Here is a 26,369-nt window from a genome sequence, read left to right on the forward strand (position 1 = left end):
GGAATTGTGTATGGGTATTAAGAGAGTGCCTTGAGAAAGAGAACGAAGAGGTAAACCATGAACTGATAAGCGTTGAAATTTTTCACGCAGGTATATAGGAGTGTTAGGACTATGAAGTACATTGAACAGAAGTGAGAGGGAGTGATAATGTCGGTCATATGTCCACCGCAGAGTTGTTTAATCCGAGGTCCAATTTTCATTAGTTCTCTCATTAGATGAGCAAAGTAGGGTAAAAAAAAATACTACCTTGGCAACACTAACGAAATGTCCATTTCGATTTCTTCGACAATATGACAGATGGAAAAATAACTCAATTTTTAAGTAATGTATTTGCTACTTACACATTAATTTGCAAATTAAACATCAAATGTGATTGCATCCTGTTTCTTTAAGATCCTAGCAGTATTTCTACACTTTAAAAGGACACAACACGGCATAGTTGAATTTAAATCGGGAGTTGCGTATTGAGCGACGTCTATAAAGAAACTAGTGGATCAAAACGTACACCTACTCATTTATGAGTAGTTTAGTCGCCTTCTGTTTGATGTGCGTATGCGGTTTCTGGACTATTCTCAATTCTATGTATTCAACATACAATAGCTAAGGTAGCTGTCATCGATTTTTAAAATTAAATTGTGATTTTTGATTGACAAATGAAAAATAATAAGTATCCTTTTCTCCAAAATGTTGAGGCTTAAGTTCCAATGGCATTTTAGTATTACTAACGCGATACTTGTGTAATAAATTTAATAAAATATGAACTATTTACGGAAAATGAAATTAAATATTTTATTTCATTTCATGTGATTTTTCGTATTTTTTCCCGCCATGTATATTTCATACTCTAGCGGAAATTTACGGAACGACATAATTAGATAAAGCCGGTCAAGCAGGTTTCTGTGCGCGTAAAGTGAAGTCGAGTCACTGTAGGTATTTTTTGCTTATATTTGTGAGTGACGAATTCCCATTCCCACAAATGTCATTTCCTCCGCGAGGGGCGTCCGCTGTGTTTGTTATTCATTTTGAATAGAAATGATGGCTGAATCCGACGCTACAGTTGACGCAACAAGACGTTTAAACGTCAAGAAACAGACCTTGGACGATGCATACGCTGCCCCGGCTAATTTTCTGGAAATAGACGTCTTAAACCCGTCGACAACCATGGGTGTTGCGAAGAAACGCTATACCGATTATGAAGTTCGAATGAGGGTAATGTAGTACAATATTATCAATATTTTTACGTAAATTTAATTGGATTATGGGTCTTGAGTCAATATCCATCGGTTTAATATTAGATCTAACCTGTCAAGGCCACGTCAATGTCAGTAATTGTACACTTAGTGGAGTATGTTACTAATTATCGCTTTGTTATCACGACTATGTTAACTTTTGTGTGATTATTTCGTTTCAGACGAATCTCCCCGTGTTTAAAGTAAAGGAATCTAGTGTCAGAAGGCGATATAGTGATTTCGAATGGCTGCGAAATGAACTCGAAAGAGATAGCAAAGTAAGTTCCTAATTAATGTTTTCCTCGAATATTTTGCGTTTGTAATTAGTGTTATCATTGCAGTCGAATACTTTTGCAGTCCCATAAGGGGCGGAATTGCAGATAATCTTGTCAAATCAATAAATTTTCAAAATGAAGCATTCCCAGCTTACAACCAAATGATTGAATATTTAGAAAGTTTAAAATAGGTCGTAAATTGTGCAGTTCCATTGCCACTTTTTTATAATGTCAAAGTCAATTCGTGTGAAAAGTATACTGTAACCTAATTAGCAGTATTGAGTAACATTTTTGTGAATTACATGTGTATTTTGGATTTTATCTTATGCGTCTCAAGGCATCAATAATTTTGAATATGCATCTTAACTTCACTTCACCAGGGAATACTAACAATCCGACGCTTCGAACTATCACTAATGTTTTATTTCCGGGCTATCGTTAATTTAGATATAAGTCATAGATACAAATTGTAATCATTAAAAATGATAATGATTATAATAAAATTGATAATTCCGTTATCAGATTAGATCCTATGGGAAATTGGACATGAAAAATGTTTTCTTACCTGCGGTAAAAATTAGAGCATTTAATTATACGGCAAGTTTTATTGAAAATGTACAAAAAAATCATTTAAAAAAATAAATAAAAACAAACTTCTTTGAACCACGTCACTAGTTCATATAAATCATGATGAGAGAGTTGTGGAAGATTTCCGGTTTACTTTCCTTCAACGTACCAATCGGCAGAACTGACCGCGAAGAAGCGGAAGAGAACTTGAGATGACATATGCGGAGTGATTTCAAAAATACAAAACTTAAAAAAATCATAGTGCTGATAATCTGTTATTGAATTAAATTATAATTTTAAATGAGGAACTTGAATCCCAACTGTCAATGCGCTATGTAGCGGCAAGACGTGTCGGGATATTGTAAAGCGCCCTTGAAGTAATTTTCACAAAAAATGGCGCTATATACACTATCCACAATAATAGTAGCTGCTTCAATAGGTAAATGTTATCAACTATTAAATATCTAAATTTAGTAAATGTGGTCTAGAATTCCAACCGTCCATGTCCTCAGTAGCGGCAAGACTCATTGTAATCTAAATTCTATTTTGATCAATTTGTTTTTTATTTAGTTTTTTTAAAATATCACTCAAACTCTAAACTTTATTGTCACATAAAATAAAAAATGCAAATAGGGGCTAGATTACTTAATGTCCATGCGCTCTGTAGCTGCAAGACGTGCTGTAATCTAGCTCATACATATCAGAATTGTAATATATCATAATTGGAGACGAGGCACTAGAATCCCCATCGTCCATGCGCTCTGTATCTGCAAGACGTGCTGGGATATTTATTTATTGTACAGTGCCCTTAAGGTGATTTTCACAAATATGGCGCTATATAAATTATCCAAATGTATATATAATACGATGCATAAAAAAAAAATTGGCTTACTTCAATAGTCTACAAACAAATAAAAAAACAAAAAAATACAGCAAACTTCTTCATTGGTCTTACTTCTTTTATACCTTGTGTTTAATAAAAAAAACTATGATTTTTATTAAAAAAAGATTATTGGTTAGAAAAAAAATATAGAGATCAATCAAATAATTCCAAAAAAAATTTGCAAAAATATTTTTTTTCAGTGCCAAGTAATAATAAATTAATCTAATTCAGTCAGACAATATTAAAACATTCACAATAATAAATTATACATTTTGGGAAGTACCTATAGTAAAAATAAAATTTCAATAAAATACCTAATGATCATCTATAATGTTTTTACGCTTTTTGCTTATAATTATTCAAAATTGAATTAAAACTTTATATTACGTATAATAATCAGTTGTACATAGTTACCACTATTTAATAATTAAAATGTTTTTATTGTAATCTTTTTTTCTCTGATGATCAACATGACACGTTTAGAATCACATGATTGAAAAGCATATTAATTTAGGTCAGTTATTATTATAATAAATAACTCGGTGCTTTAAACAAAGTAATTTTAAAATAAATAATATTAGTTTCTACATAGTATGATTATCTCTTATCTCTGAATAAAATATTTCGAACTATTAAATCGCAATACAGTTGGGTAATGGATCAGAAGATGATTTTAATTATTGGGCATTAATTTTGTGACACTGATGTAATAATTATGTTATGTGGTTCTATAAAAATGTTTTACAAAATCCATCACTTTTACTAATTAATTATTATTAAAGTACTAAAACACTTTTTCAAATTTACGTCACATTCGTCACTTTAAAAAAAATTGAATTAAAATACGTAAAACGAATGAAACAAATAAAAATAAATAAATAATTAAATGTTAGTAAGTAAATAACTTGCTGATTTTTCTGTCTACCGATTTCAAGACTTAACCATGTCTTCATCTGGACGTTAATTAAATCCCACTCATCACCATTTGCACATAAATATAAAACCAACGTGCTGATAGCACACATGATTTTAGTAGCTCACACTAACATGTACTGATTATATATTTAAAAAAATCATGTTTGATCTTGTGGGATCAATAGTTGAGAAAAAGGTGTTATGTATGATTATTTACTTACATTTTATAAAATGTTTGACCACCAAGTTAACTCTCTAAATATGAATATAAATAAACCTAATTTAAAATTAATATACTTGATTTTCACAATAATTCTCACAATGATTCATTTCCTAGCACAATAATTATGACTATTTGAAAATGTAAGATAGCCCCAAAATTAAAATTTTTGTAAAGTTCCTAAATTATTTTAAGAATGCACTTACATTATTATAAGTCTTTTTAAAAAAATAATTGGAACATGTACTGCTGAAAGGAGTATAACCGTGTGTTGAATTGATTCTTTCAGATTGTAGTCCCTCCCTTACCAGGGAAAGCTTGGAAAAGGCAAATGCCATTTAGGGGCGATGATGGCATTTTCGAAGAGGAGTTTATTGAAGATCGGAGAAAAGGTAATCTTCATCTATTTATACTTACATTATTTAATTTTATAACAAAATTATTGCGGATACTTTTATAGCACCACCGAACATTGAAACATAAACCACAATTAGGACCTTATAGTTAAATTTTTACTTTAAATGATTGTAAACAATATTGCTAATAAAAGACAACTAACACATGTTCACATAAATGAGTTAAAATGTACTGTGTCGATCACTCAACATGATTGAAATAGCAGAAATATTTGTTTCCCTGTTATTATATGGATTGACAATATGCAACTAAATATATTGCAAATTAATAAGATATTTATGTATATTTTCCTTTGCTGAACATTTTGCTACAATTTTTCTGACAGATGTTATCACATAAATGAGTTATGTCTGACAATGAAACTATTTTAAAGATTCCGTTTAAAAATATATCATTATATTTTGGATGCTTTTTTGAAGGAAGACGAACTTGGACAAAAAATGGTACATGAAATATAGGCGCATCAGCAAAGGATAATAATAATTTTTCATTTCATTTCATTTTTAAAAATTATTTTTTTGCACCACAACAGGCCAGGAGGCCCAATTACAGTGGTGAATTACATTACAGAACAACCAGGCTTGAGAAAAATCACATTTTAATTTTTGTGTTCTCACCGGGAATCGAACCCGGAACCTTCCGTGCGTGAGTCAAGTGTCTTGACCACTACAATAATAATGTAGGTAAGATGGGCAGTCTTACGCTCTAAGTGCCAGTCCAGGGACTATGAAATATTCTCGTGTAAAATCTAGTGTCACCCTTGTGGCGTAGTGGTCAGCGCGTTTGCCTTCCGTGCTTTAGCACGGTAGGCAAATGCGCTGACCTTTAGGTCTCGGGTTCGATTCCTGATATGGTATTATTATTGTTTTTTTTTAATTATTATTTTTTATTGTTAACTTTTTAAAATCATTCTTATGTTGTTGAAATTTCACTCGTCAATGCGTTTTGAAGCTGCAAGACTTTTTGTGATGTTAACTATCATATTATATAAATGTTATCAAATATCTAAATTTAGTAAATGGAGTCTAGAAATTCAACCGTCTATGCGCTCAGTAGCTGCAAGACTTGTTGTCTAACTTCTATTTTTATAAATTTGCTTTTTATTTCGTTTTTTAAAATATGTATCACTTAAACTCTAAACTTCACTGGCAAATATTTTTTTTTTTTAAAAATGTAAATAGGGGCTAGATTTCTTACTGTCCATGCGCTCTGTAGCTGCAAGACGTGCTGTTATCTAGCTCCTATATATCATAATTGTAATATATCATAAACGAGGAAATAGAATCCCAACCGTCCATGCGCTCCGTGGCTGCAAGATGTGCTGGGATATTTATTTATTGTACAGCGCCCTTGAGGTGATTTTCACAAAAATGGCGCTGTATAAATTATCCAAACATATATATATATATATATATTGGGGACTTGAATAAGTTCTTACTGTTTTCCAATAGCTGGTCTTATCTTAGCCTTTAATGCTCTGGTGCATTGAAGAAGTTTGAAGATGAAGAATTTGAAGCATTACTCGATGAAGACCCATGTTAGACGCAAAACAAACTCGCAGAATCATTCAAAGATGATCACACAATAGTTGTCAAACGTTTAATAGCATTAAGAATAATTCAAAAGCAAGGAAATTGGATTCTGTACAAATTGTAGCCGAGAGACGTAGAATGCGTTTTTCCACGTGCGAATAGCTGCTCCAACGGCACAAACAAAAGATGTTTCGCATTGTATCCTGACTGGTGATGAAAAGTGAGCACACTATGATAACCTGAAGTGAAAATTGTGAGGTAAGCCCGGCCATGTATCAACATTGACGGTAAAGCCGAATATCTATGATTCCAAACTCATACTCTGTATTTGGCGGGATCAGCTGGGTGTAGTGTATCATGAGCTCCTCAACCATCACGTAAGATCGCTACCGACTACAATTGATGCGTAATTCTGCAGCATGACAACGTTCGGCCACATGCTGCAAGGCCAGTCAAAACATACTAGAAAACACTCAAACAGGAAGTCCTACGGACAATCCTCCTTTCGATTATTACTTGTTCCGATCGATGACTCATGGCCTGGCTGAGCAGCACTTCCATTCTTATAAAGATGCCAAAAAATGATTAGATTTGTGGATAACCTCAAAAGATGAATCGTTCTTTCGAGATGGTATTTTAAAAATAAGCCATTAATTTTCACAAAAAACAACGAGAACTTATTCAAGTGCCCAATATTTTTTTACATACTGTTAGATTTTTTATCTATCAGTTATTGTGTCGGTTGACACACCATTAATTTTATTGTGTTGATGGAGAATTTCCACACAGAATGAAGAATACGGTTCTGTGTGCAAAATAGAACAAGAACCACAGATAAATGTTCATAACTCAACTACTCTAAAAATCCTTAAAAAGAAAATTGAGTGGAGAGCCTTGTGGTCTTGACTCCTGGCTAGGTCGACGTGAAATATTTGTTTAATTGTTGGTTGTCCATTGCATAGACATAAGACTAGCACCTGAAGCGTAAAACAGAATACATCTTACCTCCGTGTATTTATTTATACTACAAATAATCCCCGATATGCCGAGTTCCGATGAAGTGCCTTATTCACTATCAGGTATGGATCGGGGAATGTGGCGATGGTAAATAACTTATTAATAACATTGGTTTTAGGTTTGGAATTGTTCATCAACAAAATAGCCGGTCACCCTCTCGCTCAGAATGAAAGATGTCTCCACATGTTCCTCCAAGAATCGATCATCGACAAGAACTACGTCCCCGGCAAGATTAGGAACACGTAAGAGTTATACTAAATTGGTTACAATGTGTCCGTTCATTTCTCTCAGGTACGCTCGCCACATTTGGACTCTGAACAGTAGTCGCGTGTTAATCTCGGCCAGTAAACTAACGGTAGATGACCATTCCAATATCGCCAAGTTAACAATATTCATTAGTGACGGTCTCGCAAAGGACACATTGTAACCTCGGAAGGACGGTGAAGAAGTGTGCACTCATCCAATAATCAATGTTCTGCACATAAGCTATTTATGTGGTTATGAAAATGTCCATTTTGCAATAAAATATATCTTTCTTTTGCATTGAGTAAACTATATTACTTTTCTGTCAAATGAATGCTCACAGTTATTATGTATTTTTTCCTTCTTAATATATCTCACTAAAAATCTAAGCTATTTTTAAAGTTAGCTAATATTATACATAATATTCTATTTGGATTGTATTCTAAAGGTTTAATCAGTGTTATATGTGTAAATAATTAAAAGACAAAACACACTTGAGTGGTCAAATCATTAATTTATTTCACAGGAAATGAGTCATGTTTTAAAATAGTTGTAAAAAGTAAATTGAATCTCCGACATATTTGGCTTCATTTCATTTTAAATGAAACAGTCTGATTTTACATCACTAACCATACGGTAATAAAAAAAAACTAATTTTGTAAATTAATCTATGTAATAATTTTACAATAACGTTTTCACATTATATGAAAATTGGAAATTCACTTTTTAATAGCACGTGTCACCCCGTTGACAAAAAACATAATGAATGTAAAAGGTATTTAATTTTTGGTGGGTTTTCAGCTCCCTTATTTAATAATGCATTACGTAGTTAAATAATGAGTGCTCTTGTTGAAGTTTGATGGATTCCATAAGCGTTATATAAAAGAATAATAAAATTATTTGTAATGAAAATATTATTTAATTACGGTAAGTTTTCTTAGTTTGTAACTGAATGAGCATGAAAATATAAAACGGAATTTCCTTTCTAATATTTATATTGTATATAGACTGATTACATATTACTTAAATCTCACTAACGCTTGATTTTCATATCTCCGGAGGCACATTTCAGTATGTTGCATTGCGACATGGGTGTATCTTACCATTCCAATCTAATGATGCATCGCAGATATCGGTCTCATGACAAAAACTAAAGTCTTTATTTTAAATATAAAAATATTTTTAAGAAACAAGTGAGCGAGGAATACGACAGAACAAAGTGACGGTCAATCCTTTATTTTAGTGCGATGAATGTATTTCATGGACATTCTTGTTTTTTGTTTTTATTTTTTTATATCGATGCAATGAATACAAAACTAGCGAAATAATACAAATTTACGTACTGTATAAAATATGTTAAATTTACGTTAATAAATAAATTTGTGGAATACAAAATTACTTTTTATTTTACTACGAGCCGCACTCACCCATCTTGGTTATTTGTTAGTACATTTTTTCTCATGAATGAGTTCTATAGATTGGAATATTCAAAACTAGCATAATTTGGATCCTTGTCTGATAAATTGTAGAAAATATATACAGTATCACTTCTGGCAAAAAAACTGTCAATAATTGCTGCAACAAGATTGTTTTTGTACGTTCAAGAAAGGAGTTTTAAAAACGATATTGAAGTGGACATTTTTGTTAGTTTTTTCTGTGATTGTATGTAAAAATATTTGAACTCAGTGTCCCACAAATAAAGTTTTTATTTTTCTTTTTGCACTCCTGTTAAATTTGTTATTCGACACAGAGCCTGTTTTTTCCATGTACCCTTCAATTTTTAATGTAAAAAGCATATTTTTTTCAAGTCATTTATTAATATAAAATTTGATAAATAAAAGATAATGTATTAAAGATGTTTGGTTAATAAAATAATGCATGTAGATACTTTATGTAAATCTGACCATGATCTATAGAAGAACAAAGGAATTCTCAATGTAGGATCCAAAATAACTAAGAGAATTTCTCGCTACTATCTCCATGAGGGCTCGAGGAAGATTTTCTCTTGGTAAGAGTGGTGGTCATCCTTGAGTAGGAATCAACTTGCACCCATAACTTTTTCCCGCGGAGATCATTAAGTTCCTGCCAACTCTCTTGAGCTTGCCTAAAATATACACGTAAATGGTGCTTTTGAAATTATTCATTTAAATAACTGGGTTGTGGTCTCGTAGCTAGTGTTGCAGACTCATCGATCACATACCTGAGGTTCGAACCCCGCCCTATTTAGAAGTTGAAAATGGCCCCCAAAATTTAAATATGTATTTTAGTAAATTGTAAGAATGCAAATATTTCTCTTTCAAAAAAAACTTGTATGACATTTTATTATGTGCAAGAAATTCCCCAAAGTGAAGATTGTAATATTGTGCACGATATCTGATTAGTGATGACCTGGTTCATCAAAGAACTGTTCGAATCACTCATCACATGGTCTCCATACACCTCACAGATCTGGTGATGAATATGGACTGATTAAATGTTCTTCGCATTAAGGGAGCGAATTATAGACCTTATCTCAGTAAGCACCCTACATGCATGAAACTGCGATCACGGCACTGCGATGGCAAGAAATACAAATGGAACATACTTTATGGATATACCTCGTATTTGATATGTTATCAAAGTTAACTGAGAAATAATCATACACCTACATGCAGTAATCTGTCATTTGACTAGTCCCTTGTACTATAGCCTGCAACAGCAGGAGACAAGGAAGAACAACAATCTGCAAGAAGTGAATCTGTTCTGTAGCCTGATTGAAACTCTTGGTCCGGTCCATCATACTGAGAGGTGCATAGCCCATTTCTCTCTCTAAATCACCCTGGAAAATTACAGAAGAAGATAGATTTTTATTTTATGCGTCACTGACCACGATTGTAGGCTTACCCAATAAGGGAAGTAGTTATAAATAAAATTTATATAAGAAATGGCACAGCCTTAAAAGCCATCGTAAGTTTGTGAATTTGTAAACAAATATAATTTTTTGATATGAGATTTCGAGCAGAAAGTTTAGACAAGTGTATGCGGTAAGGTGGGGTGTCAAAAATAATCAATTTCGGATAACGGATCCTTGTATTTTTTTTCATAGCGATAGTTGAAAGACCGGCAATCGATACGAACTGCTTTCTGTCCAGAAAAAATATACCATTCCATCGGGAAAATACTTATTGATAAATGACAAAACTAATCAATTACGAGCGAAGCTGCGTGTAAAAGCTCGTGCAGCCCAACAGAACATTTTAGATTTTCATAACAATGTCAAACACACTTAATTTTAAACACGTTTTCCAAATGATGTCGAATTTTGCCAATATCAATAAAAATATTTATAAAGGTTTAAACCACTGCTTTTTTCAACCTGTGGGTCGCGGCCCCTTGGGGAGTTATAAAGCCTCCTCGCTTGCGGGGCTGTGGCCACAAATAAGGCAAAGGTAAAGTTGAAAAACGATAAATAAATTGAAACCGGCTAGTACTTTTTTTCTCAAAGTTGGAAACTTTTCGGTCTACCTTCGTATCCTTAGATAATTTTACTGAGTGTAGTTTTGTTCTATTTGATAATTATAAGTTGACCTGTGCATAAAACTCTTCATACAGATGCTCCGTAATTTTCTTGACAATATGGAACGGTTTCCCTTGCACCGCGAGGTCACAAGAAGTCATCATGATACTCTTGGTGAGGTTTCTGTGCTCGGGATTAGTGTCGTCGAACTTCTTGTTGGCCACCAGTGGAGCTAACTCCGAGCGGAGACGGAAGTGGATGGCGAGGTCTGTGCACATTATATTAAACTTGATTTCTTTAAGGACTTCTTGCTGTTCATCTGAAGTAAGGTCTGATAGCACTCCTTTGTCCTGTTGAATTTTGAAAAATTGATCAAATAAGTAAAATTTTCACCAAGATGCATAAACTCTACCATTATAACAAGCTGAGTATAAGTATTCTTCTTACAAATCATTTCTAATTCTATTTATTTTTCCAATGTGTAATTTCAAAACAAGAATGAAAATAAGTCATAAAAAAAAAATTCTAAACACAACTTAAAATTCTGGTGTTTTTCTGACCAGTTTAAAATTAAAAACTAAGTTTTGACATAGTTTTGTCTGTCAAAATCAGAATTGCCACTTATTTAAACGCTGGAAACACCAAATTTAATGTGTCTTGTTTTGTAAATGGTTTCTTCAAGGTTATGACATTATTTGTCAGTACTGCTGTTTTAAAAGTGTCACCATAAGAGGTAAACCATTTAGAAAAGAGAACACGATATAATAAAATCATACTTTTTGCAACATACCAGTAGAATTTTCCGTGTTAGGAAGAAGTGATGATTTTCTAGAATGGAATCAGTATACACAGCTGCCAGGGGATGCTTGCTCTCTATCAGGAAACTATTATTAAGACCCGGGTGGTCTAGATCATGACAGAAGCCACCAATCATTAGCGCAATCATCTGGAAAAGGCATACAAAAAATCTACCATAATATAATATGTACTTTTTTATTTTTTAAAACAAGTGATCATCACTTTTGTAAGAATTATTGTTTGCACGCAATCTACACATAAATAATGTATGAGAATTTAAAAGTTTAGCATAGTGTTCTAATTTTTTTTCTTGGTAGCTTCATGTTTAGTATAAACTGCATATTTGGTATAGGTGATTTTTAATATTTATCAATATAAGTTAACGCTTAATAAGTATCTATCTATATAATTACGGCAGAACAGTGAACTTTACACATCCATTTAAACCAACCAATTACAAATCATAAGTTACTGAATATTTTTAAATATAAAATTTGTTCCTAGGCATCCTACCATTTCATTTCCAGATAAACTAAACTCAGATGTATGAGTATTTAATAATGTCAACATTATAAAAAGATTGATGAATTTTACACAGCTGAAGCATTCCCTGAGGAAAAGAGCCGTTGATAAATGGAGCGAACTGAACTTCTCTTAACAACTTTGATATAAGACTGCGTAGATGTTTCTAATAAAATAAAAACATAAAAAAATCAATTCCTAACACCTAACCTAGCCCAACCTAACAAATTGTCAAAAAGAAAGAAAAGCCTCATCGTAAAGGATCATAATTCATATTGAAAACACTCGGCAAACGGGGAGCCGATTGTCTACAAACTACATGGATAGCAGACAATGGCGATCAATAAGGAGAGTGTCACACTTTCCAGTTGAGGTTTCCATGGTTCCCTCAAATATAAGACAAATGTCTGAAAGTGTATATTTTGGAATAGTCCATGGACACAGCTTCTACAGGCATACACAACATGACAACATTAAACTCACACACAGCATTCATTCTGAAACAGTCCCAAGAAATCAGTTTGACAAATAACGAACAAGGGATTTAATAATACAGACATTAACATGAGAGAAGAACTAAATTAATGTTAATTTGTTAATGCCTGTTGGTGAACGAAGTAAACCTACAAATTTAATTTGTGTTAGTAGACAACACTAGAATATTTTGTTTGGAAATGTTCTGTCACGCACACACAAGCAAAGTTTATCATACATAGTAGTTTAAGATTTGAATGGACTGTACTTACCTCTATTTTAGTAAAGGACTCTGCATTCCTCATAATAATATTATACATGGTGTGTGTGAATGTAAAGGCGTGTTCAGAATTATGGTATGGATTATCTCTATAGCCCTCCAACACGGTCAAGATAAACGTTGACAAGACCATCCGATCAAACTGTACTCCACCTGATAACTTGTTTATCATATAGAACATGAGTTCGGGAATTCTGTCTCTGCAATCTGATTGTATGTACCATTCAAATCTAGACAAAAATACTCCATTAAGCCTTATGTTGAATAACGTCATTACATTTTTTTAACTGGGCCCACACAATAATCTTGTGCCAGTCTTGTCTTGAATCGGTTTCAAGCTCAGAGTAATAACTTTCTATCACTTATAGAGCTGCCAATATGGATGAAAATCATTCTAGAATTATCAATCACAAAATTAGCTACAGTTTGCAGCAAAACAATGGGCCGTAGGAACTCAGGTCGAGAACTGCAAGCACAGCGACAAAACCATCTGTTACATGTATGTTATTAAAAAAACAAACCAAAAATTTGCAACGCTGTGGTTCTATACAATAGAGCGAAATGGCATCTCTATAAGCGGGCAGCATGTTATTACCCTGAGGTTTCAACCATACAAACATACAAAATATAGTGAATCGTCTTACATTTATAAAGTCACAATTTCAACAATCATTTAAATACATGTCCACATGCAAAGTGAAGTTAAGTAGAAAGGATATATGCAATTATAACAGTTTTTGCTTCTTTTACAATTGGGTATGTGCACTCATGTTATATTTATATTGATTATAAGTTTATAGAGCAAACACAATTGTCGTTCAATGTTTATTTTATATTAAAGAAAATTGTACATAGGTTCAAGTTCGGTAATTCGGTAAAACAGCGATGATCTAATTAAATCAAAATAATAAGCATAGTTTGACATTTGCGGGGTTCACAGGTTGAGAATCACCGGGATTCTGTTTACTTCAGACTTCGACAAAGGGAGAAACATCTGGTGTCAAGATTATGCTCTGGCACTGACTTCATAGGAATGATTGATAAAACTACCTAGCAAATCAAGTACGGAAGGGCTCAAATAAGAGCGCACATTTAGTTCTTATTAATGTTTATATTACTTTTTAAAATTATAATTTCTCTAACGTTTTTCTTTGTAAAGAAAAAATAAGAAACCTGCTGACAAACCGGTTTCGCGGTTTAGTGGGTTTCATTATTTTTCCTTTTATATTTTTTCTGTTTATGTTTTACCTTCTTAAATAAAAATAAATACAATTTGTATTAATTACTTAGTGAATATTATGCAACTCATTACTTGAATTTCAGTCAAGAATAATCTTGGGAAGCTGACTGAGTACATGAGCTGTTCCAAAATGCATGAAAGCGGCTGCTTGTAGCTTAGTCAAACCTCCATGGGATTAACCCTTCTGGAGTGCTGAGAGCCATCTCCCAGTACCAGGACTGTTCCAAAATACCTGAAAGCGGTCTGATAGCTGAGGAGATGAACTCCCGGTTCGAAAGCAAATATCTTGTACTATGACTGTTCCAAAATACATGAAAGCGGTATGATAGCTGAGATAAATAACTGCCTTCTATAGCGGGTGCACGACCTTTTATAGGCAAATTTTGGTGACTATTCTGGTGGGGATGATTTCTTTCAGGCCTCCGCGGGGGATGAAGCGCGCAGGGGTAGCCGGTCAGCTGCGATGTTAGAAGAGTAACGTTGTGGGGCTGAGATAGCGATACATGGGCAAAAAAAAATCGTGGGTACGCATTTCGACCGCACGTTACAAGTTTTAAATATATATATACTATTCATTATATGACTATGTGTCATCCTCGGGCTCTTTTACTATCAAGTATCTCAATTATTTATAAAATCCCCCTTAACTAAGCCGTATCCATTTTAAAGAACTTGTAGCCTCTTTTCAAATCCACACATTGCAAAAACAAATTTCAAGCTTAACGAATAATTGCTTTAAGAAAATTATTTTTGTCTATGAAATATTTGCATCATGAAAAATTTACATTTAATGCTTTCAATGCCCCTAATGCCCCTGAAACTTAAATTAATTAAAGTGATGGGTATATGATGGTTTTTTATTTAACATTCTTAACTCGTCAAATTTATCAGGGAGTAATGTCACGTGGTATTGAATCAAACTGTCCAAATTGTGAATGCAAGGATTCATATGCTTCTGAAGGAGTTCGCCATAAACCGTGTTGAGATTTTTCTAAAAAACACAAATAACATTTTATGTTTTAAAATAAAAAAAATATTTTTTCTGTCATGCAGAACTATTTATACTCACGAGGGTTGATTGATAAACTCCACCTCTGACCTGCTTCAAGTTGACCAATCGAGGGGATGGTATTTTATTTATTTAGAATACAAACAGATGTACAGGTCTAACGATTATACATGGAGACTATAAAAAAAAAATATATAAAAATGGTAGGGCCTGCCATCCCATAACATGTATCCACTTAATTCTAATAAAATAAAGCGACAATGATTTAAACTATAAACAAAATAAAATGATAAGTAATTGAAACAATTTCCAAGAATTTTTAATTTACTAGATCAGTTAACAAAGGAATCAGAGTCATTTTCGAAATTTAAATCTGGTTTGAGTAACTGGTTTGCTCGAAAGGGAATGGATTTCTGCGATCGAATATGGACTAACTGGTAAATGATTAATATGTATTTATAAATGTAAAATGTAGTAATGTATAAAGTATCAATGATGTGTATAAACTTAAACTTAATATATATGTATATGTATGTATTTTTATACAATATAAATATGTATGTGCGAATATATATGTATATATGAGTGTGAATGTATGGTTATGAATGCATTACAAGTGCCCCGACTCAACACGGATTTTCTAGCGAGTCGGAGCAAGTTCACAGACATGGATCGTTCCTGATTGTGTCGCTATAAACTGTGTCTCTGTCCTTAACAAATGTATGTATAATGTAAAAAATTTTGAACTACAATGAGGTCATGTGCTGTGTGGATGAGCGATTGGAAGGGATTGGACAAATGTTCTACCAGGGGTGCTATTCTGAATCTTCTAGCGCAGACTGAAATATGCTTCATATATGGCTACTCTGATGATTAAACGTCAAATTACGTAAAATAAACAGATAATTTACATTTCATAGTTCAATATTAAAAAACTATTTGAAAAATTTAAAAAAAACTAATATAGTTCCGTCAATTCAACCTTATTAAGTGTTTCGGGTAATGCTTATGATCGCAATAATGTTCTAAATTAAAATCATCATGTTTAATTTCATGTGTTTATTTATTAACAGCCTTAGCCAATTACAGTACTGTACTGTATAATGTACAGTTTTTATGTATGTAATTTGAACAAAAAAATATTTATAAATAAAGAAAATAATAACAAAGCTCAAGACAGAAAATGATGACAGTAAATTGGAGCAAAGCAATAGATAAATAGTCTTACAGTAGCTCAGTTTAGCCATGCCATCCCCCCACACTCTTCCTGACACTAGCAGGAGATCTGCTAAACGCAGGAAGATCCAGCCCGAGTCACTGGAAGAGTTTACTAGTCAACACATTCTTGACATTGGGGAATTAAAGCCACAGTTGGATTTGGAAGATTTGACATGCAAAAGATTATTGTTTCTAGTGACACGGGAGGGAACATGGAAGGAGATTGTTTGTGATAGAGAAGGGACATCACTTATTGAGTTAAGTATTTTGAAAATACATACAAGGTCCTACTCTGTTCTACGGTTCTCCAATGAAAGCATTTGTAAACGTTTTTTTATATCCGCGTAAGAAAGTGTTCATATTTATTTGAAGTTCAATCATCAGTATGGCCATTTATAAAGTAAAATGTAGTAGTATGAAAAAAATAAAAATCCCCAAGTAAAAATCTTCTCTACCACCGGGAGAAGATTCAGAATAGCAGCACTGGAAGCTATAGACATATTGGAGTGTTGTTGGAAGAAGTGCATTCAAGTCCACGAGGGCTCAGTTGAAAAATAAAGTACAAAAACTTTTTCTTATCCGCTTTGAAATAGGTGAGTGGTGGGGCATATCAATTAACCGTCATATTACACAATAAGGTCTAGAATAAAAAACAACGTAAGTATTAGTGAAGGTTAATTAATTTTTTTTATTGTAAGATGAATTGCGAAAAATGCCTTACCATTGCTAAATATTTCTTTTGTAAAATAAAGTATTGAACAACTTGACGACAGTAATGAGAAATAATCGAAAAGAATTCTATATCCTCTGTGGTGAATATTTCCTCATTATATTTATTAATTACGGAAATCACACCTGGGTCAAAAATACAAAATTATTAAATAATATAATGTTTTTGACGGAAAAAACTAGCGTAGGTACTTCTACATAATCTTACCGATAATTCCATTTTTGGATTTAAGAGGAAGGCATAACACAGATCGAACTATGGATCCTGTTACAGGATCAACTTCCTTATGAAATCGTTCATCAGAGTATAAATCCTTTACATTTACTGGTTCACCAGAGTTGGCCGCTAAACCCGGCGGTGTATCACAATTCGACAAGCTAAAAATACGGATTTATTATATATAAATATTTCTTGAAACAGAACCCGAGCAATTATTTCACCTGACCAAATTAAATAATTTATAATGTACCAATTATTAATGGGTAAAGGCAGAGAGGATAGAACGCCACATCACTCAGTATTTGCATACGGACATACATACATCTTCTCATGCTATTGCTGACAATTATTTCGACTTTTGACTTCGAGACCTTCATCGAGTATTTGTTGAATTTGTTCTTCCTCGTTTTCTGCATTCATCAACATTCGCACCGTAAACCTCTTTAGCCGTTTTTTCGCTGTCCATTCGCTCTACATGTCCAAACCAAAGCAGAACTCCTTTCTTGATTTTGTGGATAATGCTGGTCTCAGCTTTATATAATGCACGGATTTTGACATTAACCTGATCACGTTTCGACTGCATTCAGCCTACTTTTATCTCCTGCTTTTGATTTTGCCTCCTGTGAGAATCATTAAACTATTTTATTATGAAAACTCATTATTGTTTGTAGTTTAGATGAAAACCAACCTGATTTTGACTTTTTTCTTTGGAATGGAACTATCCCAACTTTCATCGTACATATCTGCCGTCATGGGGTCACCGACATACGTTGAATCAATTATGTAAATGGTTGCTCGATTTGCTCTAAGGCAGTGCTTTGATATACTCTTATCAGAAGAAAACATGCAAAAAAAGTTGTATAAAGATACAGTAATTATTTTTTTGTGCTTACTATTGCAAGCAATTCTGCAATGATTCTAGTTATTTACATCTTTATACACACTCTGGCATTCTGAATAGGTGAGTTGTTGAAGTAGACCTAGATGAATGTTCATGAAAACATGAACATAAAAATGTTCATCCGCTATTTTCAATAAGATAAATATTTCTTTTTATAAACTAAATGAAGTCTGTCCCATGTTTCTGACAGTTTAAATTGATTGACGGCATACTTATCTATCTTATTTGGATGGGCTAAAGATGGTGGCAATTTTTCAGCGAGGATGGCCGATATCTTTGTAAAAAAACTGACAAAGAGGCAACTTCTGGAACGGTGCCAGAGCATTTCAACAGTTTTAAACCATCTACACACTGCAAAACAAACCATCACGCCGTTTCTCCGCAAGGGTAGGCAGAGAGGATAGAATGCCACATCACTCTATCTTTGCATACAGATCTCAGTTCCTCTACATTCATACATCTTCTCATGCACGCGCGCCGATTATTCTGACTTTTGACATGTCCAATCTTCAATTATTTGTTGGATTTGGTCATGCCATGTTTTTCTTGGTCTTTCTCTTTTTCTGCCATATTCTTAGCCATTCTTTTGCTGTCCATTTGCTCTTTATTTCCAAACCAGCGCAGAGCTCCTTTCTTGATTTTGTCGATGATGCTTATCGCTTATCTCAGCCTTACATAATGTACGGATCCCTACATTTGTGCATCTATTGTACATAGTTTTACCACACATTTGTCTATATTCATCGTTTTTGAGAAGACCAACAAAACTAGTAGTGAAAGTACTATTTCTTTTGAGATCAATGTGCACATTGAACTTAAAAAAAAACAGTTATATCGCTACTGGTTTTGTTGGTCTTCCCAAAAACAGTGATCATGGACAGAGACATTTTTGCTTTTAACCCCCTCATATGTACTGTTACACTTTATTTCAATAAATAAGCCTCAATACATGCGGTAAAAAATCCATAGAAATTGAAATACTCACTAGTATTTCAAAGATCATTTTATCCAAATTAACTTGATCGGAAAAATACTGCATGAGGAGATTTAGAAGTTCTTTGTTTAAGTGAAGTTTCTGCTCTAAAGATATTCTCTGATTGGCCTGGTGGACTGCTGCTCCCACCCAACCAGTGCAACATTGTGCACTACGAAGTTGATCCTGAAATATGCCATGTTGTAAATAAACACTTTTTTTTTCTCTGTCAATATCTCTAGTCAAATAAATTAGAATAGTAAACAACGAGCAATATTTAGAAAATTTAATTACAATTGAAAAGGTAAAAAAAAAAACAACACATGTATTCAGCAAAAAGTTAATTAGGCAAGTACCTACCTATTCATTACAATGGTAAAAATCATGATAAGCTCGATAGATCTATCCAGAATATCTTGCTCATTGATTACCAAATCTTGCTATTCTTGTAAATTTAATATTTTAAGTGTAGGAATATTTTTATGATAACTAGTTGTCAAAAAGAAGTGGGAAACAGTAAAAAACGGAACTACAACAGATTTTTATGCTGGCAACACCAAATTACAAGTGGCTTTTTTGTGATTGGTTACTACAAGGTCACGGTGCTCTATTTCAGTAAAGTTGTTTTTTAAATGTTACTACAAAAGAAAAGCCATAAGAAAATCAGAGTAATCCAATATTTACCCTTTTTGGACAGACTGTACCTTAAAAGTACTAGGTATTTGTTTTATTGAGAAAGGTAAATTGTTATATCTAATTAACTTTGCATGTATTTGTTATACCTAATGGTCTTCATTCTTACTTTTTAACAATATGCACATTCCTCTATATTGTGAAGATAATCACACTGTGATATTTTAAAAATTCAAAACCATACCTCATAATATGGATCATCATTAGTCCTGTATAGTTCTAAAACAGCGTAACAACTATTGTCTGGCTGAACAACAGGTAAACAGAGGGCTGTCTTTGCATCAGGCCAGGTTACTCCTTCACTAAATCTTTTATCTGTAGAAACATCTTCAACGATAACAAATTGCTTTGTGGAAGCTGCGTGGGCTGCAAGCGTCTTACCTTCACCTGAAAAGTCACTTTTAAAAGACTGTGCTAAAAATCCCTTAAAATAACTTACATTACATTATATTAAGCAAAAGACGAGACATTTTGGAATACAGATATTTTAAAACAAAAAGTTAACATATGTGTATGAAAACTGCTTAATATAATCTAGTTTCCAAAATTAAATACATAATCGTATAATTTAGGCCTGTTATAGAAAAAGGCCGTGGTGTAGTGGTCAAGATGCTTGACTCACGCACGGAAGGTTCTGGGTTCGATGCCCGGTGAGAACACGAAAATTAAAATGTAATTTTTCTCAAGCCTGTGTGTTTTGTGATGTAATTCACTCTTTAATTGGGCCTTCTGGCCTGTTGTGGTGCAAAAATAAATAAATAAAATTAAATTTTAAAAAATAAGATATATATATTATCAAGACTTATGAAGACTCGTGTGACTGATGACTATGATTAGCCACACAACAGCTAAATATTTAAAATGTACTTATTAATTAATCAATTTAATCTAATTCAAGCAGAATTAATTCTCAATTTTACATGGGCAAGAACATTTAGACTAGTGGCAACCGTCAGAGTTTAGCGATTTAAATAAAAAGTAGCTGTAAAAAAAAATTATCACCAAAATATTTTAGGCCTTTATTGAAATAAAAATTTAATAGAGAATTTATAAACAACAAGCGGTGGAAAAAAACGTCTCTTCTGAAAGTTCTTTATGCCTTATACAGCACTTATCAAAAAACACAATTTATTTTATCAAATGTGCACCATCTATTTACTGCCACATCCTTAGGTAAAACAATCTCAGTTTTTTTCCTCCATTGGTTTTATGGAGCTTGGGATTGTCTAATTACAAGATAAGTCTAAAGGTTCAAAGACTGAACCTCGTTTCCAACATCCAATGATGTTGTTCGTGTGATAGTGCCCGAAGATCTTCCTCGAGCCATGGCTCTGTAAGAGTAAACCAAGTTAAGGCTGTAAAAAATATTTATTACCGTGCAAAGAGAGCACAGTTGTAATTTTAACGAATTGAAGGGAGCTGTGAGAAAAATATGTTAGAAGTCATTATAGGCACATGTATTCAAGGACTTCGTAATATAAGATACTTGTTTGTTGCGAAATCAAAATGCTATTAATTTTTATGTGTAATAAAACTGGTCTCAACAGATTTATGCCATACTACGGTGGTTTAGATAGTATGTTACTTAGTAAAAATAGTGAGGTTCGAGATAATATAATATAGTTACAAATAATTATGTAACAACATGCTGCAGAAACGTGGACCCTGAGAAAAAGAGAACAAAGAAAGATAGACGCTTTCAAAATATGGTGCTGGTGTAGAATGCTGCGGATACCATGGGCAGCCCATAAGACTGATATCTTTATAATCCGAGAACTGGTTATTGAACAGTGTCTTTCTTCTACTGTACAAATCCGTATTCTCAGGTACTTCGGCCACGTTACAAGACAAAGAGACAATATGGAAAAATTAGTATTACAAGGGCAAATAGAGGGAACTTGGTCTCCCGGAAGAAGTCCTACCAGATGGACATACTCGGTGACAGAAGCGATTGGCATCCCTCTTTAAGAGGCCTCCAGAAGCGCTGAAGAAAGAGGGGATCGTTATGACCTGCTTCCCTCCTGCCAATGCGACCGTGACTGCTCTGCCAAGAGCAAACGTATAAGAAGAATTATGTATCAGTTTATACTATTATTGTAAACGTATTGAACTTCAGGATTTGTTTAATTCTTAAATACAAAACAAAAGGGGGGAGTTAAGAGTTCATTTTATTCTAAACTCTTTTTAGTTATGGATCGCATTAACAATATGTTTTTTTTAAAAAACAATGATTAGTTTTATACTTATCGGCCAATTGACTTTGTGCCTTTCCACATTTACCATGTGGTGAGGTTTGAGGTAAATCTCATTTCTCATTCTATCAACTAAATAAACCATAACACCTGCAATAAAAAAAAAGCTTATTAAAACATTTATATAAATAACCATCATGTTGTTTCCCTGCCTAAGCTGGTAGTGACGACAGAATACTTTAGGTATGTACATACTGTCATTACCCAAAGGCTTTGCTTCCTTCACATTCATGCATCATGAAGTGGGCTGATATTTCAAATTAACTGTGTATTATATATGTATGCATTTTACCAACGATTTAAAACTGTAAAATATAGCAGGATTAAAAATAATGTTTTTTTAAATAAAAAATACATTTTTGAATGCTTATTACTTTTAGTTTTTACACAACACCACATGGTAAAATTTGTAAAAGTAGGTAGCCAAATTACCTTTTTTATTTGGGGAATGCAAAAATAAAGAAATAGGGATATCATTTATTGTTTCACCATTTACTTTGTAGAATAATATTTTAAATATAATTAAAATAAAATGCTTTGTAATATATACCGCATAAGAGAATATTATTAGAACAGAACTAGTTTCAGGTATTCCAAATTACCTACCAGATGTAGATATCTGTTCAAACATAGGAAAAATGGTAAGGAATGACAAGCTTACAAGCCTTGTAAAATACCTTTATGAAAAAAAAACATCTCAGTTGAGATAATGTTAATGCAAATATATTTAATATTTTAGACAAACCTGTGCTTTGGGTAGATATTTTTAATATATCTGCCGTATCAAACAACAATTTAGTAAAATCAATATTATCTGTTAGAAATATTTGAAACTCTGCAACATCCCTATTGAAGGAGTTGTCTTCTATATCACTTTTGAATCCTCTCCGTATGACTTTACAAAATGGTGCAATTATTTTTTTCAAAGATCTATCAACAGTTTTGCGTCTGCTGCTTTTAGACATTTTATGATTATAATTATTTTCAATAATCATAGATTCCTCTCTTACAATGTCTGATTTTACTTGCTCAAGGGACATAGCTTTAACCTTTGAACTATATTTTGAAGTTTAAGTCAAAGATTATGTTGAACACATTGTTTAAATAATAATGTGTGACTCAACTAAAATTATTGTAAGTAGTAAGAAAATTTTTAAACTTGGAGCAGTAGCTTTTGTTTTTATATTTTGAGTGAATATTTTTATTACCTACTGTATTGATAAAATGTTTATAAAATGCAAATTTACAATCATTCATAATTGTATTTTATTAATTTCTTGAGGAATTCTACACTTGTTGAGTACCTTTCTGAGTTTACCCTACTCCTTGTTATGATAAAGGAAAAGCAACTTTACACATGGCAAAAATATTGGGTGGTCTCCTCCTAAGCCAAGGGAAGACATATTTTCAAATTGAAACCAAATGTAACAGAAAATCCTTGGTTTTCCAAAGTGGTTCTGAACAAGTTTGAGACATCTTCCATATGCAAAATGCGCATTGGGCACTGTTGTAATGGTTCTCACTTGTTCAATTGCAAATTTCAGGTTGAGAAGGAAGACATAAGCATGTTTTTTTGGATGCCCCATAAACGATTATTATCCTGAGTTCCTATCCGACCTCTCCGATATCAACGTCCCATTTCCTACTCATATTCTAACTCTCCTGTCCCCACCCAATAAACAAGTATTAAAAAATTATAAAAAAATAAATCTATTTTTTCTCAAGCCTGGGTGTTTTGTGATGTAGTTCACCACTGTAATTGGGCCTCCTGGCCTGTTGTGGTGCAAAAGAAAAAAATATATAATATACAAAATTTTATGTAAATACCTAATTATAAATGGTATTAATACCCGTATGCAGAGACAAACCTTAAGGTGAGGAAAGTACATACTATTGTCTTCACCTTCGGGTTATTTTCTGCACTTGAAATTAGAATGTAAAAGGTTATATTTAAATGCATTATTGCTGAGAAACCCCAGATTAGAGAAAACAATAGAATGTATTGGAAAGTTATATTTAAATTCGTATTGAAATATTTTGAAACATCGCCGCGTTTTTTCCCAATACAAACAAGGTTGATTTTATAATCTAAAACAAAAATACCTGCTTATTTTTACGGGGACAAAATATTTTAATGCATGAATATTTTAAACAGGTATGTGTAGCTCGTATCAATCAAAATCAATATCAATATCTTCAAAGATAGAATAATTGTCAGGAAAATGGAAGCCTAGGCATTTACAGGGCTTACCTACTTTGATTTTTGGTACCTACCTGCATAATATTTCTGACGGATAGAAAGCAAAGACAAAAGACAAGCAATTTATTTAGCAGTATAGATTAGAGATGAAAATAATCGACTAAATTTACTAATCGAATGAAGAAAATAATCGAACTAATCATTCGATGAATCATTTATTTCCGGTATACCATACACAGAAATTTATTCAAAGACAAACTCCGTTTTTCGGGAGAAAGTAAGCTCCTTTATAAGAAAAGAGCCTTCTACCAAAATGTGATAACATTGGCCAAAAACAAGTGACATAGATTTACAAATTAAAATTAAAAACAACACAAATAGAAAGGAATAACAATATGAACACAAGCAAAAAACGATACCTACATTGTATGAAAACTTCAAGTTAGTTACATTCTAGAATATTTTCAAATGTTTTGAATTTTTATTTTACTTAAACTAATAATATTATATGAAAAACAGAAGTAACGTGCTAATACGGATTTTATTTCTAAAAAGCCGAGACGTAAATATAAAAAAAGTCGTGTGTTTATTGTATGTAACCCTAATAAAAAAGTAATTCAAAAAATATTTTTAAAAAAAAAACCAAATTAATACTGATTTTCAAACAAACAAATGGGAAAATGGAGACATGGTTTGAAAATTAAAAAAAATACCTCCCGTAGAGCAACAAATTATAAACCTACATAGGAGGTGATTTCCACAAACATGGCGCTATATAAATTATCCAAACATTAGGTACGTCAGTTTGTTTTTTTTTTACTATGGCAATAATAATAATGTAAACCATGATCCTTACTTTATGGTATTTAGAATATTAACATGGCTATAACTCAGTGGCGAGCGGTGAGTTTTTAAATTTGTAAGCTATGAAAATTCTGATAAAATGTCCATAGCGGTAGTATGGCATATAAAAAACAAGTCTATTGTATATTTAATAAATAATTCATAACAAATGGCTCCAGCGGCTAATAGTTTCAGTAAAAATATTTTCTAATGTAGCACAAACATTTGATTTAAAAAAACATAATTGCAAAAAAAAATTGGAACCCCTATGGATTCGAACCTCCGCCCAAGTCATTAGAAAGCGACGACCCATCCGCGCAGCTATTTCACGTTTTGCGCCGAGTGTCGAAAAAGTAATTAATAAATTAAATAATTCATTAGCGCACCGGTGCGTCTTCGGCTAAGTCAGACTATTATAACTTGTCTGGAAATAAAACACTATTTCTTAATAAATGATAATAATTTAAAAGTATTCCTTACCGAGTTCGATAGTTCACCAAACAAAACATAAATTATGTTTTAAGAGTCATTGTTTCATCGACTTTTATAGCACATTATTATTCACAAAACGACATAAGTTATACATATTATAATTCTTCATATATATTTATTCTTAACACTATACACTAGTAACGTTTTTATCATAACTCTAACTAAATTTTAAAAGTTTAAATGGATACTGAAGAATAACCTACAATATTCAACTGTCATCGTATGCACAAAAACGAATTACAATTAAAAAACAATAAGCGAATCTTTGTTTTTTAAAACCCACTAAAGGATTTATACTATGTTATGTATAACGAGTGCGTATATTGTCACCTCCCTTAGACTGTCGTAAGTCAAATTGATGTATTTTAAAGAATACTAGCCCTTATGAACAAGTATTGAAAGACTAAATTGCATTAATGAAAGCTGCAAGATTTTACTGTAATCGCAAGTGTAATTTTTCGAACGAGATTCTAAAGTTTTAGGTTAAAGACGTATTTAAATTAGTGATTTTAAAGTTAGCAGAGTAATCTCGTGTAATCCAGTAGTTATAATGTTGGCCAATAGAGGCGCAACTGGTCGCTGTATGGAATAAAGGAATATATAAATTTACTTACCCAAGAAAAGTAATATATTTTTTTGGTGATGTGTTTTTTCCTAATAATACTACAGTATTATAAAACATTAATTACGATGTCAAAAAAATATGGTAAGCTGCATGTAATCGATTACAA

General features: G+C 32.6%; 2 protein-coding genes across 5 annotated transcripts; one reads left to right on the plus strand and one right to left on the minus strand.

Moving 5' to 3' along the window:
* The first annotated feature begins 904 nt into the window (after positions 1–904).
* Snx3 (sorting nexin 3) lies at positions 905–8,693 on the plus strand. The gene is made up of 4 exons (XM_088235146.1): positions 905–1,209; positions 1,412–1,507; positions 4,379–4,481; positions 7,174–8,693. Exons 1-4 carry the CDS (start codon positions 1,033–1,035, stop codon positions 7,299–7,301), a joined length of 504 nt encoding a protein of 167 aa, XP_088091272.1. The 5' UTR covers positions 905–1,032; the 3' UTR covers positions 7,302–8,693.
* LOC148275833 (putative 3',5'-cyclic phosphodiesterase pde-5) lies at positions 7,340–23,250 on the minus strand. 4 transcript variants are annotated; one of them, XM_088235142.1, is made up of 13 exons: positions 22,849–23,250; positions 22,095–22,193; positions 20,036–20,238; positions 19,171–19,344; positions 17,973–18,112; positions 17,273–17,442; positions 17,057–17,190; positions 14,984–15,099; positions 12,861–13,098; positions 11,585–11,740; positions 10,866–11,144; positions 9,947–10,116; positions 7,340–9,402 (listed from the first exon to the last, which is right to left on the minus strand). In XM_088235142.1, exons 1-13 carry the CDS (start codon positions 23,141–23,143, stop codon positions 9,252–9,254), a joined length of 2,325 nt encoding a protein of 774 aa, XP_088091268.1. In that variant the 5' UTR covers positions 23,144–23,250; the 3' UTR covers positions 7,340–9,251. The 4 variants fall into 4 exon arrangements, with proteins under 4 accessions (XP_088091268.1, XP_088091269.1, XP_088091271.1 ...); XM_088235143.1 differs by lacking the exon at positions 22,095–22,193; XM_088235145.1 differs by lacking the exons at positions 14,984–15,099; positions 17,973–18,112; positions 22,095–22,193; positions 22,849–23,250 and having other exon boundaries at positions 20,036–20,111.
* Between the last annotated feature and the right edge of the window lie 3,119 nt (positions 23,251–26,369).

This window comes from Micrasema longulum, unplaced genomic scaffold (assembly GCF_059751315.1).
Source record: "Micrasema longulum isolate JH-2025_06_02 unplaced genomic scaffold, ASM5975131v1 h1tg001338l, whole genome shotgun sequence".
NCBI classification, from domain to species: domain Eukaryota; kingdom Metazoa; phylum Arthropoda; class Insecta; order Trichoptera; family Brachycentridae; genus Micrasema; species Micrasema longulum.